Below are 14,970 nucleotides of genomic sequence, written 5' to 3'. Positions count from 1 at the left end.
AGTTAACTGAATAATGTCATGTGAGGTCTTAAATGAAAGGGGGGAGGATCACACTGGTTATTAATTTCACTGTAAAATGTATGTACAGACACCACGTAAGAAGTTATGTAATATATACTGAAAATATGCATCAAGGTATTAATCACCAGCAGAAGTATAAAACGTTTCTGTCACACAAGAGATGTTTATGCACCTCTCTTTTTGTCAGGATGTAAGTTAAGCATTGTAAATTAACACAATGAATGCCTATTTATGTATCAAGTCAACAAAGAGATGTGAAGTCAACAGGGAAGCAGCACACAGGAAAAAACAAGCAAAGTGTAGTTATCCTGACTGTGTGCAAAAACAATGAACTTTGGGGGGGATATGTAGAAGGCAAAGAAGAGACCCTCCTCTCATCCTGCAGGTAGAAGGTAAACAGACGGCACGTTTACGTTAATGGAAATGGGATCTCAGCCAACTTAGAAGAAAACTTTGGGTGAGATAAAACTTCTTTAGACAAGAGGTTAACCTGTTTCTTAGGTTTAGTCTCTAGAAAGTGTTATGATTTTATTTTAAATGCAACCATTTTTTCCCAATAGCCTTAGTTTCTATAGCCTGAATCTCTAGACTATGATAATAAACATTCTTGTTTTCTCAGTAAATATAGCTCCATGCTGCAGTGTTAAGCAAAGTGCTGGTACAGAGCTGAGTTTTACAAGTTGGTGTGTACTGTTCCTTTAGAAACAGCAGAATTGGTATCTTCGTAGTGTTCAGTGGATAAGGGGCTGGACAAAGGGTAGACCTATTGTTAACCTCCAAGGCAAAATAAGGGCTGGCATAGCCCAGGAGAGTGTGCTTGTGTGGCTAACAGGCAGGTGGTGTTAAGGAGCTGATACCCAGCTAAGCACAAGCTGGTGGTTGGGGTAACAAGGTGACTCTCAGTCCTGGGAACCCAAGAACCGTCACATGGCCTGACTCAGATGGAGTGTTTTGGCAGCTCTCAATATCCTTTGTTCTTTTTTCTGCAAGAAAAGTCAGTGGAGCCCCAGCCTAGTGTTTCCGTGAGTTAAGGGCTGGGAACAGGAAATTAATAGTCAGGGCTATTAATACTGCCTTCCCCAGGCAGCTCTGAACAGAGCAGCACATCACAGGCTCCCTTCACAGCATGGAGATCTCCTGGTGTACATTCCTATCATACAGGCACGTACTGTGGTGTAGCCTCTGGGGACTCTGCTTGGCAAGTCCGGACTATGATGGTGAGTGAGTGGGCATCTCGGGGTGAAAATCTTACTGCTCCCTTTGCTCCCTGGCATCTTTCTGTGGCTCCCAAGCAAGTACTTGCTGTGAGGGCAAAGGACACAAGCAGCAGTGATGGGCAAACGTGCTAATCTAATGAAGGAGAAGACACTGAAGGTGTTTGTTGAGGGAAATGTGGGGAGGAATTATAGTCAAAGGGGGAACAAAAGAGAAACTGGAGAAACCCCAAAGGCAGTTGTGGAGCTTGAGCCTTGCCTGAGGAGCAGCTCCTGCCCCTTGCTCTTGTTCTGACCCCCCTGTTTAATGGGGAGCAGTACTGTTCGTGCTGTAGGTTCAGGAATAGCTCTGTGGAGGCCACGCACCGACTGTCCTGTATGGACATCAGCCCTGGTGCAAGGAGCTCACAACCTGGTATGGACCCAGCCAAAGCTGTTCAGTGGCACAAAGTACCATCAGCTGCCACTAGGAGCTGATCTGATTTCATAGAGGTGAGGTCAGGATTCTGAGCACATATCAAAGATCAACAACTGGGAGAGACACATCTCTGCCTTTGCCAAAGAGCCCAAGATGGACTGCCGGAATTTGCCATCTATGGAGTTACTTCTGGCTGACTCAATTTGTGTCACCTGTACCCCCTGAGTGGCAGATCCCAGTGCTCTGTGGTGCTCAGTCCCCAGGTAACCAGTAGTGCAAAGGTATCACGAGCTGTGAGAAACAGCATGACTCCAAGGAATTGTGTGGGTCCTTGGACTTGTGACAACGACTGATCAAAGTAACTGGGCCCTAGAGAGAAGGCACAGGAGCTGCTGGAGGGAACTAGAACTTTCTCAGAATGAGATAATTTGATCTGCTTTTTGAGGTTGTCCTTTGCACGTTTGCTTCTGCTGTTTAGTTAATTTGAGCACCAGTTACATTTTCTGCTTATGGTAGGTCACATGACAGCCACAGACCTTAAATTCTTCTGATTGGAACTCATTATGCTAAACTCCCTCCCCACAACCCCAGAGCTCACCTTAGCATTAGCATGGTTGCCCTGCTGTGAAGTAGCTGGGCAAACTTCACCAGAACCTCCTCACAGCCTTAGATCTTCATGTTCAACCCTGAAATAGGGAGACTTGCCAGTTGGGGTTTGTTTTGTTTTACTAAGGGGTTCTAGCTAATTACAGAACCAGCCAATGGAGGCTATGAATAATATCTATGCAGCTTCCCAACCCCCGCACCCTGTGGTGGGCACACTGTCTCGTTAGAATGCAAACCCCTGGGGGCATTGGGGCAGGAAACTTGTCACGAGCCCTGCCTGCAAAGTGCAAGCACACTGGGCCCTGGACGAACAGTAACAGACTATGTTTGCACCACTAGATTACTCTCAGAACAGCACCAACGAGCAGGTGATTACATCGGCAAACACACTGTGTCCTCGGGCCATCCCAGGAGAGAAGGTGACTCGTGGCAACATCACCTACCTGTCCATCCATGAGGACTCCCGCTCCCAGCTGAGCAGTGCAGTCACAGTGTGGCTCATCCCCTGCCTCTATTCTGCTGTCTTCCTGGTGGGGCTGCCAGCCAATGGGCTGGCCCTTTGGGTCCTAGCAACTAGGATTGAGAAGCTGACCTCCACCATCTTCCTGATGAACCTGGCTGCAGCTGACCTGCTCCTGGTGCTTGTGCTACCTTTTAAGATCTCCTATTACTTCCTGGGGAACCACTGGCCCTTTGGGGAGGGCCTATGCCGGCTCACCACTGCCTTCTTCTATGGGAACATGTACTGTTCTGTGCTACTGCTCATGTGCATCAGTGTTGACCGGTACCTGGCTGCGGTGCACCCTTTCTTCTCCCGCTCCTTCCGCAGCCCAAGCTTTGCTGCCTGCACCTGCATCAGTGTCTGGCTCATCACTGCCACCTTCACCTTGCCCTTGACCCTCTTGCAGCAGTCCTACCCCCTGGATAAGGCAAATATCACTCTGTGCCATGACGCCCTCCCCAGGCATGAGGATGCTGAGTACTACTTCTACTACTTTGTGTGCTTGGTTGTCTGCGGCTTCCTTGTCCCCTTAGCGTTGATGCTGTTTAGCCACTGCTCGGTGCTGTGGGTCCTGCTGGGCAATGGAGAGAGGTATGCATATGCCATGAAGCTCACTGTCCTCGTGCTGCTCACAGTCGTGGTGTTCTACACACCCAGCAATGTCCTTCTCCTTCTCCACTATTCCAATAACTGCTCCAAGCTCTATGAGGACTTGTACGTCAGCTACATGGTGAGCCTGGCCCTCAGCAGCTTCAACAGCTGTGTTGACCCCTTTGTCTACTACTATGTCTCTGAGGACTTCAGAGACAAGGTGAGGCGGAGAATTTTCAGCCGCAGCAAGCGAACCATCACATCTCTGAAAACCTCCAAAGAGACTCTGCCTCAGAAGAGCTCCCATTCACAGTCCCTGGTGTGAGGTGCTGGCACCCCTCACTCCCATGGCATCTGCTCGCTCCAGGGCTGAGGTTCGGACACAGAGTAGAGTTCTGAGGTGCAGTCTAGGTAGGAAGTTAATCCAGGCAAGGAAGTGAAGGAGATAGATTCTTAAGACTGAATTCATCAGGCCCTTACAAACTCCTAAGAGGCTTGGAGCCCAAATTTAGATGGTGACTGCTATATGCATACTAACCTATAACAGGGACAGCACATATGACTTCCCATATGGCTGCTCTGCCCCCTTACTATGCTCACTGGGTGCTATAGGCAGGCTGTATAGTCGACTCTACATATAATAGCAGAGGTTGCTGGGGGAAGGAACCTAGAGTGTTTGAGGGAAAAGTGGAAGCTTGGGAATGTATTTGCCCAGTATTAAAACTTGCCCGAGCAAACTGACCAAGGCGGGCTGGGGGCAACTTACAGCCACCCACACAGTAGTCTCAGCCTCTGAGCCCACACATCTTGTGCATGGAACCATTTGGCTGGCGTATCAGTTAGTTGCTCTGCACACAGCATGTGTCCATATGCAGGCAAAGTTAGAATCTTCTTACCTGACTTGGTAAACCCTCATTCATGGAAATACTAGAGTCTCCTTTTCCTAGCAAGGTCAGTTTTATCCCTATTTCAGCAAAAATAAGTACATTTAGGGGAAGTAGAGAAAGAGTTTTGCCAGAATTAAGAGTTTATAGAGTAAGAGAGAAAGTGGGAGTCAGAACTCCTGGATTCTATTCCAACCTCTCTCTCTTCCACTGATATGCTCTGTGCCCTCAAATAAGTAATTTACTCTCCTTGCACCTCAGTATCCCTACCTGTAAAATGGAGAGGATACTTATAAGGCTAAATTCATGAATGTTTGTAAAACGCGGTGAAATTCTCACGAGATGCATTGTTTCATGCTAATTATTCTGTGTGAATGAGGTGAAGAAAGCTTATGCTCAAATAAATTTGTTAGTCTCTAAGGTGCCACAAGTACTCCTTTTCTTTTTGCGAATACAGACTAACACGGCTGCTACTCTGAAACCTGTCTAATAAGCTGCTTCTCACTTTGCAAATCCTCAGCCCATTGCCGGTAAGAAATGTACAAACAATATCCACCCATTCCCTTTACACAAAATGCTCTGCTGTTCAGCACTTGTTATTTCTTTGAAGCAAACTGCCTGTCTTTAGTATGTTATGAAGGGAGACCAGCTTGTGCCCAGGAAAAAGGATTTTCATGTCTCTTCAAGACAGTATATTAATGAAGCATTGAAAACTCCCACACTGGAATCCCACACTTCTTTTGTGTAACCTCTGCTGAGACCCAACCACCCCACCATCCCAACCAAAAGAGCTGACCATGCTTGCAGCTGGATTCAGGAATGTGTTACAAATGTGACAAGTTACAGCCACTGTATCCCTCAAAACAAAATTGAAGGCACCTCCTGGCAAACAATGAAGTAGAAATGGATGGGACACCAGCAACTCCTTAGAAGTGTTGAATACTTTGATTCTGCTGATATGTGTATTAATGTTGTCCTCTCAGTGCTCAGAGCCACAGCCCTGCACTATGCCCCCCATGCAGTATTACGAGGCGGATGTTAGTAGAGAGGAGAGGAAGACAGAATTGTTTTAGAAATCAGTTTTTAATAAAATATTCATCAGTGTCTAAAACAACCCCTTTTCTGGACTCATACTAACATTTGTGCGAAGAAAACAAAAATGATCACAAAGCTGGTTTTTGGGTTTTTTTTAAATATTATTGGTGAAAAACTAGAGCCTATTTCCTACAGGTGCAATACTCAGAATGCTGAGAAAGTACCAGCTGCTGAACGCAGGAGAGATATGATGGAGTTAGGCCAAGAACCAGGGCTATCGTCACTCCACCAGAAATAGCACACATGAGAAAACAAAAACTGAGCAGAAGGGTTTTTTTTAACATTAAATTGACAGAAATGTATTTCTAAATTGACAATCTACTCACAATAATGAAATCCAGATTATTGCGCATTAAAGAATCAATGTCAGCAAAGCAAGTGCTGCTGTTTTCAACTCAATTTTTAAGTTGGTTGAATCTTTTTCTATTTGTTGTCTATTAAGGCTGATCAAGAAGGGGGAAAGGAGGAATGTGTGGACAAGAAAGAACAAAAGAACTTTTGATTTAAAATAAATACCATGGTAATGATTGCTCCTGATAATATTCATGTACAGTTACAGATATAAATACTAATTTCATTGGAGGGATTACAAGCAAAATCACTGATAACTAGAGAAAGCTATCAAGTCTAATTAGCAAAGTACCTTGGTATAAACAGGCGCTTCTGTATCTCACAGACTCACTGGAGTTTCTCTCCCCTTCATGTTGAATCATTGTCAGAGGAAAGGAGAAGACTGTCTCTAAGCATGCGAGAGAAATGGTTCCAAACTGGCAAAAATCCCAAAGCTCAAAGGAAACCCCACTGCTTGTCTGCCCTCTTTCATTCTCAGCCACTACACCCTGTTTTTTTGCTGGGCTAAAAATCTCTCTCTTCTCCCGCAAATAGCATTGAGGAGCTGATCCTGACAATTCAGATGGTCTGGGCCCTCAGTGCTCTGTCCTCTTAGCTCTCTCAGAGATAGGTGTGTGACTGAGAAGCCATGGAGCAAACACTGGGTATAAGCCTGTGAATGATCTAGAGTGTGAAGCCCCCACCCTGGGCCCAGTGGTTTACAGGGGACATATTCCTAGATGGAACATGTACTGGAACCAGCTCTCTGATGAGGGAGGGAAGGACAAGAATTTAATTTGCCTTAATAAGAGAATTATGATAATAGAAAATGGGGACAGTGAGTTTGGGAAAGGGAGAATGCAAGTGTGCATAATAGCTGGGCCTTCAACTGGGGCAAACATGGACTCCAACGCATAAAGTTACTCCAAGCAGCACCTACCTGTGGGTATAAGGCCTTCCTGCCTCATCATTGCTGTGAGGGGGGGAAAGTACCAGCTGCTCTTCTGTATTTGTATGTTTCTTTCCTTGGTTCCTTAAATAAACAGCCTGTTTAACTGCAGCAAGAAGTTGGCTGTGGGGGAGACAGACTACAGCGTTGCCAGCATGTCCTTAGGAACAAAGGAAGTTCTACCATTGGGGTGGAAAAGGAAATTGATGGCACTGACTACCCTGCAGGTGCCAAGGTCACAAAAAGTGTTCTGGCCAGGAGACGATGCACAGGATCTCTACTAACCTAGAAGAGCTCTCTAGCCTTATGGGTACCAGGGAATGGTGAACCCTAGCACAGTAATTGGAATACAGAAAGCAGCATTGGCTGGTAGTTAGAGCAGAGAACCTGCAAGCAAGAGACCTGAATTTTAATCCCAGCTCTGCCACAGACTTTCAGGGAGTCCCAACCTCTTTGTGCTTGTTCCTCCAGTTATAAACCTGAGATGATGTTCACTTTCCTGCCTATTGGCCACACCCAGAGCCCCTCTAGTGATGGGCAGAGTAGTAATGGGCAATGGGTAAGGGCAGTGCCAGCAGACCCCATCCTCCTGCTGTGGGTAACAGTGGAGAGCCTTTTTTGAATACTAAACTGGTGTTTTACAGTTAACAGAAAGCCAGAGAAGTGATGGGAGCTGGCTCTGTACTTGGTCAAAGCTTGGGGGAATTCATCCATCTCTACCCTCTTGTGTGCTGGGTCACACCAGCTCCGCCTGCCCAAGGAAGGTGCCCAGCAGGGGCAGCACATCATGTGGGTGGGATTAATCAGCATATAATTATAATTAATCAACTAAAACGGAAAACCCCATAAAACACGGTTAATCTAATGAGACAATGACACCAACAAGTCAGGAAGCAAAGGGAGAGAGAGGCAGGTTGGGGACCTTGGAGCCAGGCATGAGGATTAGAGCTCCCAGCTACAGGAGGCCAAGGAGCCTGGCCCCAAATCACATGGAGCCTTGCCCAAGCACAAGGAGTGGAGGGCCAAGAAGCCAGATCACAGCCATGTTACTAAGGTGACAGTTCATGTCTCACTCTTCCAGCCTTCTGGCCTTACTGAGTGCTGAGGCTGGTGTGAGCAAACAGCAGTGTTGTATTGTGAAGTCCCGATGTTTTTAAAAGAAGAAAATGCCTCTCACTGTAGCTTGCACTAGGCCTGTTATTTACCCAGAGGATAAATATTGACTTATGCTGCCATGTGTACAGAATAGCCAGTGCTTGCCAGGCCAATTGCTTGCTGGAAGCAGTGCCAGCAGAGATGGAATGTAGTCTGAAGGCATTTGTTTACCTGCTAGGCAGGAACAGAGCAGCTGGCGCTTGGACTGTGCTGTGGGGCACCGTTAGGATGTAGTCCATTCACACACATTAAAAAGACACAGCAAAATCTCTACTGAGAAGCAGGACAGGCAGGCCACATTAGGATCCTGAGAGAAGAGTTCAGATCAGCAGGGGAAGGAGTGATTTGAAAACTAGCCAGCAGAGATAATCTGGAATTTATGGGCATTTCAGGAACTGAGCTATGAGCTCAGGTCTTCCACCATGTCACATATGTTTGGGAAGTTTGAAGGCTGAAGCAACTACTCACCCCCAGCCTGAGAGACTGACGCTGGAAACTTAAGAGCCACCACAGCTAAGGAATCTTTCTCTTGCTCAGCACTCTGGCTGGAACCAGTACTTGAAAAATGGAACTCAGGGTTTGACTACATGGGGAAATTGGCCAGAATAGCTTTTATGGAATGGCTCCCTGCATGGACACTATTCCAGAATAAAATCCCTTTACTCTGGAATAATCAGTGCACTCACAAAGTGCCCAAATTATTCTGGAACAGAGTGTCCACAAAGGGAGCTATTTCCCAATAGCCATTCTGGCCAATTTCCCTCTGTAGACAAGCTCTAAAAGTGAACTGAATTGGGCCTTTTCTTATTTCCTTTCATGAACAAACACTCTCCATGTGGATTGACACCCCACTTTGTGCCGCGGGGAGGATGGAAGCGGGGAGAGGAAACACTAAGACTATTCTGCAACAGGCAGATGCACGAAACTCCTCAAAGCAGGAAGAAAGACCCAAAATGTCTCTTCTCCTGCACTTCGAAAATAGACAGCTTTTCTCTTCATTTCACTGCAAAATGCATTGCTTAGACCCCAGCTGTCACTGCTTAGGGCAGTTTAGAAGACAGGAGCCAAAACTCTGTGACAAAGAGGAGGGGTTTGTACCTGCCCAGCAGCCCTAGGGCCATACAGACTGTGCACAGAAATTTACATCAAGAACACCCATTGCACTGGGCGCCTGGTGGGAGAAGAGTAGAAATGGCTGGTGAAATCAGCCAAGGACTGAGAACACCATGGCCACAGGTCTCTTTTATTCTCATGCTGAAGTTACAAGGAGAGAGTAACCAGAGGGCAAAGGCTAGGAAGCTGCAGGCTGCATTTGGCAGTACTTATTCCAGCATGAATGGAGTTCAGCCACTTGACCCTAATCACTCCTATTGTGGGCATTCTTCCCAGGCAGAGTCTGCAGCCATGTCGTGGACTGTTAGGCTTTTAACTCCTGTGGAGTTCACAGATGATTTCACTTCTTTTGGAGAATGCTCCCCCTGTCAAGTCTGATGAACAATGAACTCTCCTTTCTGCAGAGGGCTGCTGGTGCAGTGGGCGGTAGGGGGGTGGTGGGCTGGGGTTGTTAACCCTTTGCTGTGGCATACTGAGCTAAAATACACTGCTTTTATTATTTTTAAAGAAAACTCCTCAGCCATCTCTCCTCAAACAGCAACTCAGCTGAGCACAGAGGTCTGGACTCAGTGTAGCTAGGAAATGGTGTTGCAGGATCCTTGTAACATACTTTGAAGTGGTCTAAGGGTTTGAATTCCAGCCCCTGTTCTCCTTGCCTACAGTGGGGCAGCACATTGGTCTCCCATCCTTGAAATAGCTCCTAAGAGGATGCACAAAAGGCAGGAAAATTGATAGAAAAATAATGCTGAGCACCCTGTTGGAGCTCCTGCCCCCCATCAGGAGGCAAAGCCTACAATTCTGAGGGTATCAGGAAGTAGTCGTCATTTGGTTTCTGTTCTGCAGCAGGTCATCTGTAGGAACAAACTCGTACAGGAGTTGATTCTGAGCCTCTTCTTTTTATTTTAAATTATTTATTTCTGTTGAAGAGAGAATATAATGAAGAGAAGTCATTTCCACTCTTCTCTTCTGTAGCAGTGGTGGGGCCAGGCAGGGACAAGCTTAAAATGTCCTTTTGAATTTACAATTTATGTTAGGAACTGACACTTCCAGGCATGCAGGTCCCAGCTGACATCCCAATGTGAGCCTGACCTGCAGCTGGTCCTCGCCCAAGGCAATTAGCGGAATGATTATCAGTATGCCCTTTCTGCATTATTTACACTCACTCTAGACCCAGTGTCATAGTTATACGATATCAGAACTTGATTAAAAAAACAGAACCTCCCCCTCACATGTCTCTCTCACCATTCTACTGTAGTCACCACTTCTTGAATCTTGTCCACTTCTCTCAATGTGCTGCTTGCTGTTGTCAGCTCTGCTGCAACCTCAAAGACGTCAGCTTCAGAAGCATAAGGGTCGTACTCGTAAGAGTAGTAGGACAGGTCTGACTGGAGTGCAGGGCCTTCCTCTGGTTGAAAGGAAATAAAAAGAGGACATGCCTTAGCCAAAGGGAGCCTGCCACAGACAGCTCTTCCGCTTCTCAGCAGGATATGATGGGTATTGGGGGGAGTGGGGTAAGACACGAGAGGAGGCATGTTGGTCAGCCAGGGGAGCTGAACACCTCAAACCTCTCAACAGCAGAGGGGTAAGTGTATGCTGACAGCCCTGCGTACATCTGGGACTGTGTTACGGCACACAGGCCATTAAATGGTTCAATCCCAGACTACAGACAGCAGAGCTGCACTGCATCAGGATTTTCTATATTTCCTCCTTTGAGATTTGGGTATTGGGGAAAATAAGAAAGAAAGCTTGGAAAAAGAGTTTTTTAATTTAAAAAACCACTAAGGCTATTTGTGTTTATTGTTGGCTGCGTGTAGGCTGGGGTGGGGTGAGGATGAGATGGCATACACACATTGTGTGTGGGGTGCTCATTCTGTGAGGGCATGCAGATCCTGTAGAAAGAAGCAGATGTTTGTTTAAAGAAGTTCATTTCAAATTACTTAATTACCAATTTTTTTAAAAGTTGAAAGTTCCTGTTTCAGGTACATCTCTGCTCCCTGCAGTTCCTAGCCCTCCAGGCTGAGGATACTGCTCTATCATAGGAAAAAGGGGAGGAGAAAGATGCAATCCCCACACAATTCAATAATGGGATTGGACACAGCACCTTCCCACATGTATGGGGCGCTGGCAGAAGCTTCAATGGCTGAATCAGGGAGTTTTATCTTCTGAAAACTATTATACATTAAGTAGAGATACAGCCTGGTCCGTTGGTTAGAACCAAGGAAAGGGACTCAGGACCCCATGGCTCTGTAGGACCCTCAGCTCTCCTACTGACTATCCGTGCGATTCTGAGCAAGTCACTTCCCCTCTCTGCGCCTCAGTTTCTGCACTGGTAAAATGTGGAGAAGAATACTGACCCAGCTGAGTAAGGTCCTTTGAGATCATCAGATGAAAGTTACAGTTTTAAGTATCATTACTAATAAAAACAAATACTAAGTCAGCTTATAGTCAATGTTAGAGCACTGTACTTTGTTCAAGTTCCAAGGGAGATTGGTTCATGTATCTGGATTGCTTGTCAGCCAATCTGATCACAGATTTTGGCTTGAACGTAGCAGGTGGTGCTGCTGGAGCCCCTCCCTGCCTCAGGACCGTCCCACTGACCTAGCAACTAGCTGGAGTGAGGCATGCGTAGCTGGGGCAAGACTCTCCATTTCAGCTGACTGACAAGCTACAGAAGAGCTACCAAAGGATAAGAAAGGGACAGAGCCTTCAGGAGTGGGATTGAAATGTTCCCTCTACCCTATTGTAGATATCAGACTCTTGTCTGGGAAAGGTCACTCACTCGGCATGTTTCCCATACAGAGCAGGCTATCATTATCTAATTTGGGAGACCTGCAAGATGTCCCGAGGATAAGAGCACTGCTGAGGAAGACAGCTGAAAACATCCCAGGATATAACATGTCCTTATTTTCAGAGCTGCTCCTTTCTGCTGCAGTCTGGGCCGAGTTTCTTAGCCTCCCTGTTGGCTTCACTCATGTGACTACTCCAATCCAAGCCCAAGCAAACTGCTCACTTTATTCCACTTACTGCAGGGAGGGAAAGTCCCAACATAATATTTTGTTTTATTTAACAGGAACCCTCTCCAAGGCCTCTGAAAAATGTTTGTACTCCAGAAATAACAATCCTGAAGGCCTTTTCCTACCACCTTCCACACCCTCCCAGCAGCTTGCTCAGCCCTAAGGCAAGGGACCACTTTTCTGAAAGGAGAGTCAGTCTCCATGCTCACTCTTTCTTGGCCTCCTCCATAGGAGAACCTGCCAGATCATGAGATCGTTCTATGAATAGATGAGTGCTGTCCACCAGGGATGGAATTAAGATCACAGTACTCACTCCTCCTAGGAATGCAACATTCAATTCAAAGCAAAGATGAAAGGCCAATGTTTCCTGTTACAAACAAACTGCTCCCCCATCTCCAAATGTTTGTGCCTCAGCCAATGTTTGCTGCACACTGATGGGATGAAACTAAAAAATGGCCCCTGGCCAACCCAATCAATCCTAAGCAGTTAATGCTCCTGCAAAGAATGTTCCAGCCAGCTGGTGTCACGGTGTAGTTCCGTGGGGAGTAGAGTTTATTCCTGAACTCTGGGGCTGGCTGGGAGGCAGTGTCTTCAGCACGTGGGGCTGGGTGGTTTTACAGTGGCACCAGTGGCCTTTGGAAGAGGTCCCCGACAGCCCAGCTCCAGCAGAAGGAGGGTCAGAGCTGCAGAGGCAGGGGATCCCTGGGACTCACTGGACTCCCCTTTTTACTTACTTTACATCAATGTGACAAGCAACGTAGAAAAGCCAGACAGCCAGAAATGTATGCTAGGTACTTACAGCCAGGTTTACAACAAGGACCCTGTCCCAAAGAGATTACATTTTAAATAAAAGAGCATATGGCAGGGAGCTGACGGACAGGAAACACTAACGGAGCATGGAAGGTTGGGGGGGGGGGTCTTGTTGGATCCATGCTGTTCATTTAGATTTTCTTCCTACTGTCCAATTTGTCAGCAGTTCCCTGACGTAAGTAAGGTGATTCAAGTGTGAATGCCGCTCCCTAATGCCTACCCAGACAATTCCTGCAATTCTCTCCAACACAAGAGAAAATATCTGCGAGGCAGGGATGATCCATCTATTCATACTTGCCAGTCTGCAAACACATTTCTTGCAGAATAACAACGCCTGGTCCTATTGCGTCACTAGCATCAGCTCCAGGACGTGGGACAGTTACTACAGAAGACAGGATCTGGTGATGCACAGGAACTCATTCTCTGGCTTCTCAAGACCACATATTTGCTGGGGTAGTGCAGCTGATGGGTTTATTGAGGGGATGATCCTACTCATGTAAGTAGCTGTTACCCACATTAGGAATTCCACTGATGTGAATGGGACTATATTCCTGTGAGTAACTTTCCAGAGTGAGCCCAAGTACGTTTCCAAGTTCCCCAGTAAATGAGCTGACAGGGAACTGGGTCACATTGTTCCCATTGCTGGGGTAACACAGCCAAATGCTAACAGTTAAATTATCACTGAGGGCCAAATGGAGCCTGCACAAGTGATATGGCAAATGAACAAGGACTGCAGAAAATATAAACACCACGAACCTCTGCAATAAAATGGCACTTCCTGGTGATTAAGTCTGTCCTGAGTCCATTCTTCCCCACCCACCTGAAACTTGATTTGGCTCCTGGAGTTTTACATCCCTTTAGGAAATCACAGATTTAGACACGGATCATCTGAACTTGCACTAGAGCCCCACAGCACCTGAGCCGACTTAAACCAATCACATGCTTCATCACTAACAAACCAATGAGCCCAAAGGGGACGTGGGGGTAAGGAGGGATTCATTCACTTGTTGAACTTTGATTCATTTAATGCGTGGTTGGTTGGTTGACCTAAGATGAGCCCAGAGGATTATTTAGAGTCACATGCTGTTCGCTCTTCCTGAAGCAGGATTTAGCTTGTTTTATTTTATAACTTTCACTCTGCCATGACAGCTCAGTGCAGAGAAGCATCTCTGCTTTCCAGGAGCTTCCTGCTTCCTACTGAAATGACCAAGGCACTCGGAGATCCTGTGACCCAGTCAGGCACAATTGTTTGTGTTTAAATGTACCTGTGCCTATGGTGAGCAAAAGGGTGCACATTTTAGACATTCAAATAAATAAGACACCTGGCATAACAGAGACCAGGTCATTTGTGAATTCCACCTCTTTTGCCCTAGTCTATAGACAATGTGGCCAGCAGTACCTCTGTCTATAGTATAGTGACGTAGCAATGCCGTTATAATTAAGGTTGTGTCACAACTTTTGTTTAAAGGTCAACCTTTCTAAGTCCTCTAAAATCAACATGCTTAGACAGATCCTTTTAATATTTGTTTGTTTCAGGAGTGTGCAGAGTATGACTAGTGACCCAAACTAGGAGTCATTAGATCTAGGAGTTGCGGAGATAAAAGTCCCCAAAATATAGCCATTTTTCAAAAAAGTTTCTAGGTGGGGTTTTTTGTGGAGAGTTAGAACAGAGTTGGCACTAGGCATAAGCAAACTAAGCAATGTCTTAGGACCCCAAGCCACTCAAGGGGGCCTCCTATTCGCTTTTTATTATGTGTTGTGGTGAGGGGTCCCAAAAATATTCCTGCTTAGGGCCCCAATGAGCTAGCACTGCCTCTGAGTTAGAGGCCAAACTATTGCTGTGATGTGGATCAAAATCCACCAAGTTTTACCCGAGGTAAAGCATGGCACTCACTAAAACTCTGGGGGACCCAAACTGAGAATGGTATTTAAGAAAATATACATTTTTTACAGTCTGCATACACCAAAGCAGAAAAACAGCTAGAGGGTTTCCATTGCCACCATCTGATGTTTTAAATCTCAACTCTTGTAAGTGCTCTAAAATCCAAGTGATTACTCGGACTGCTGTCTCACTGTGGCATAAGGTAACATTAGTGATCCAAATTTGGGGTCATTTGACCAAGGGGCTCCTGAGTTACAGGCGCCCCCCAAAATGGTTTCCTTCTGCTGCCTTGCACTGTTAAACCAAGAGGTACTATTGACTTGTTGAGTCACAGACCTCGTTGAGATTGATGGGTCTGCACTAACCCTTCCGGTAACACAACTTAG

The 14,970-nt window shown here is 46.2% G+C and overlaps 2 protein-coding genes across 4 annotated transcripts in view; one reads left to right on the top strand and one right to left on the bottom strand.

Moving 5' to 3' along the window:
* Positions 1–1,094: 1,094 nt before the first annotated feature.
* Positions 1,095–4,656, top strand: F2RL3 (F2R like thrombin or trypsin receptor 3). The gene is made up of 2 exons (XM_048831325.2): positions 1,095–1,238; positions 2,599–4,656. The coding sequence occupies exons 1-2, from the start codon at positions 1,148–1,150 to the stop codon at positions 3,675–3,677; spliced, it is 1,170 nt and encodes a 389-aa protein (XP_048687282.1). The 5' UTR covers positions 1,095–1,147; the 3' UTR covers positions 3,678–4,656.
* Positions 4,657–5,300: 644 nt separating this feature from the next.
* Positions 5,301–14,970, bottom strand: part of CPAMD8 (C3 and PZP like alpha-2-macroglobulin domain containing 8) — a 140,593-nt gene continuing 130,923 nt past the window's right edge. Inside the window, exons 42-43 of one of the 3 annotated variants that reach the window (XM_048831323.2) lie at positions 10,121–10,283; positions 5,301–9,795 (exon numbers count right to left, since the gene is read on the bottom strand). In XM_048831323.2, coding sequence (XP_048687280.1) covers position 9,795; positions 10,121–10,283 — 164 coding nt within the window. In that variant the 3' untranslated portion in view covers positions 5,301–9,794. Of the gene's footprint in view, positions 10,284–14,970 lie in introns of all 3 variants that reach the window. The other 2 variants (XM_048831322.2, XM_048831324.2) reach the window with 2 other exon arrangements.

The sequence above is a fragment of the Caretta caretta genome, chromosome 25 (assembly GCF_965140235.1).
Source record: "Caretta caretta isolate rCarCar2 chromosome 25, rCarCar1.hap1, whole genome shotgun sequence".
In the NCBI taxonomy this organism is placed as follows: Eukaryota; Metazoa; Chordata; order Testudines; family Cheloniidae; genus Caretta; species Caretta caretta.
This window is presented reverse-complemented; position numbering and strand designations above follow the sequence as displayed.

Excerpts from the sequence above, each read along its gene's own strand:
- F2RL3 (XM_048831325.2), top strand. The coding sequence starts at position 1,148 with ATGGAGATCTCCTGGTGTACATTCCTATCATACAGGCACGTACTGTGG. Across the intron at positions 1,239-2,598 it reads GGCAAGTCCGGACTATGATG|ATTACTCTCAGAACAGCACC; the intron begins GTGAGTGAGTGG and ends TTGCACCACTAG.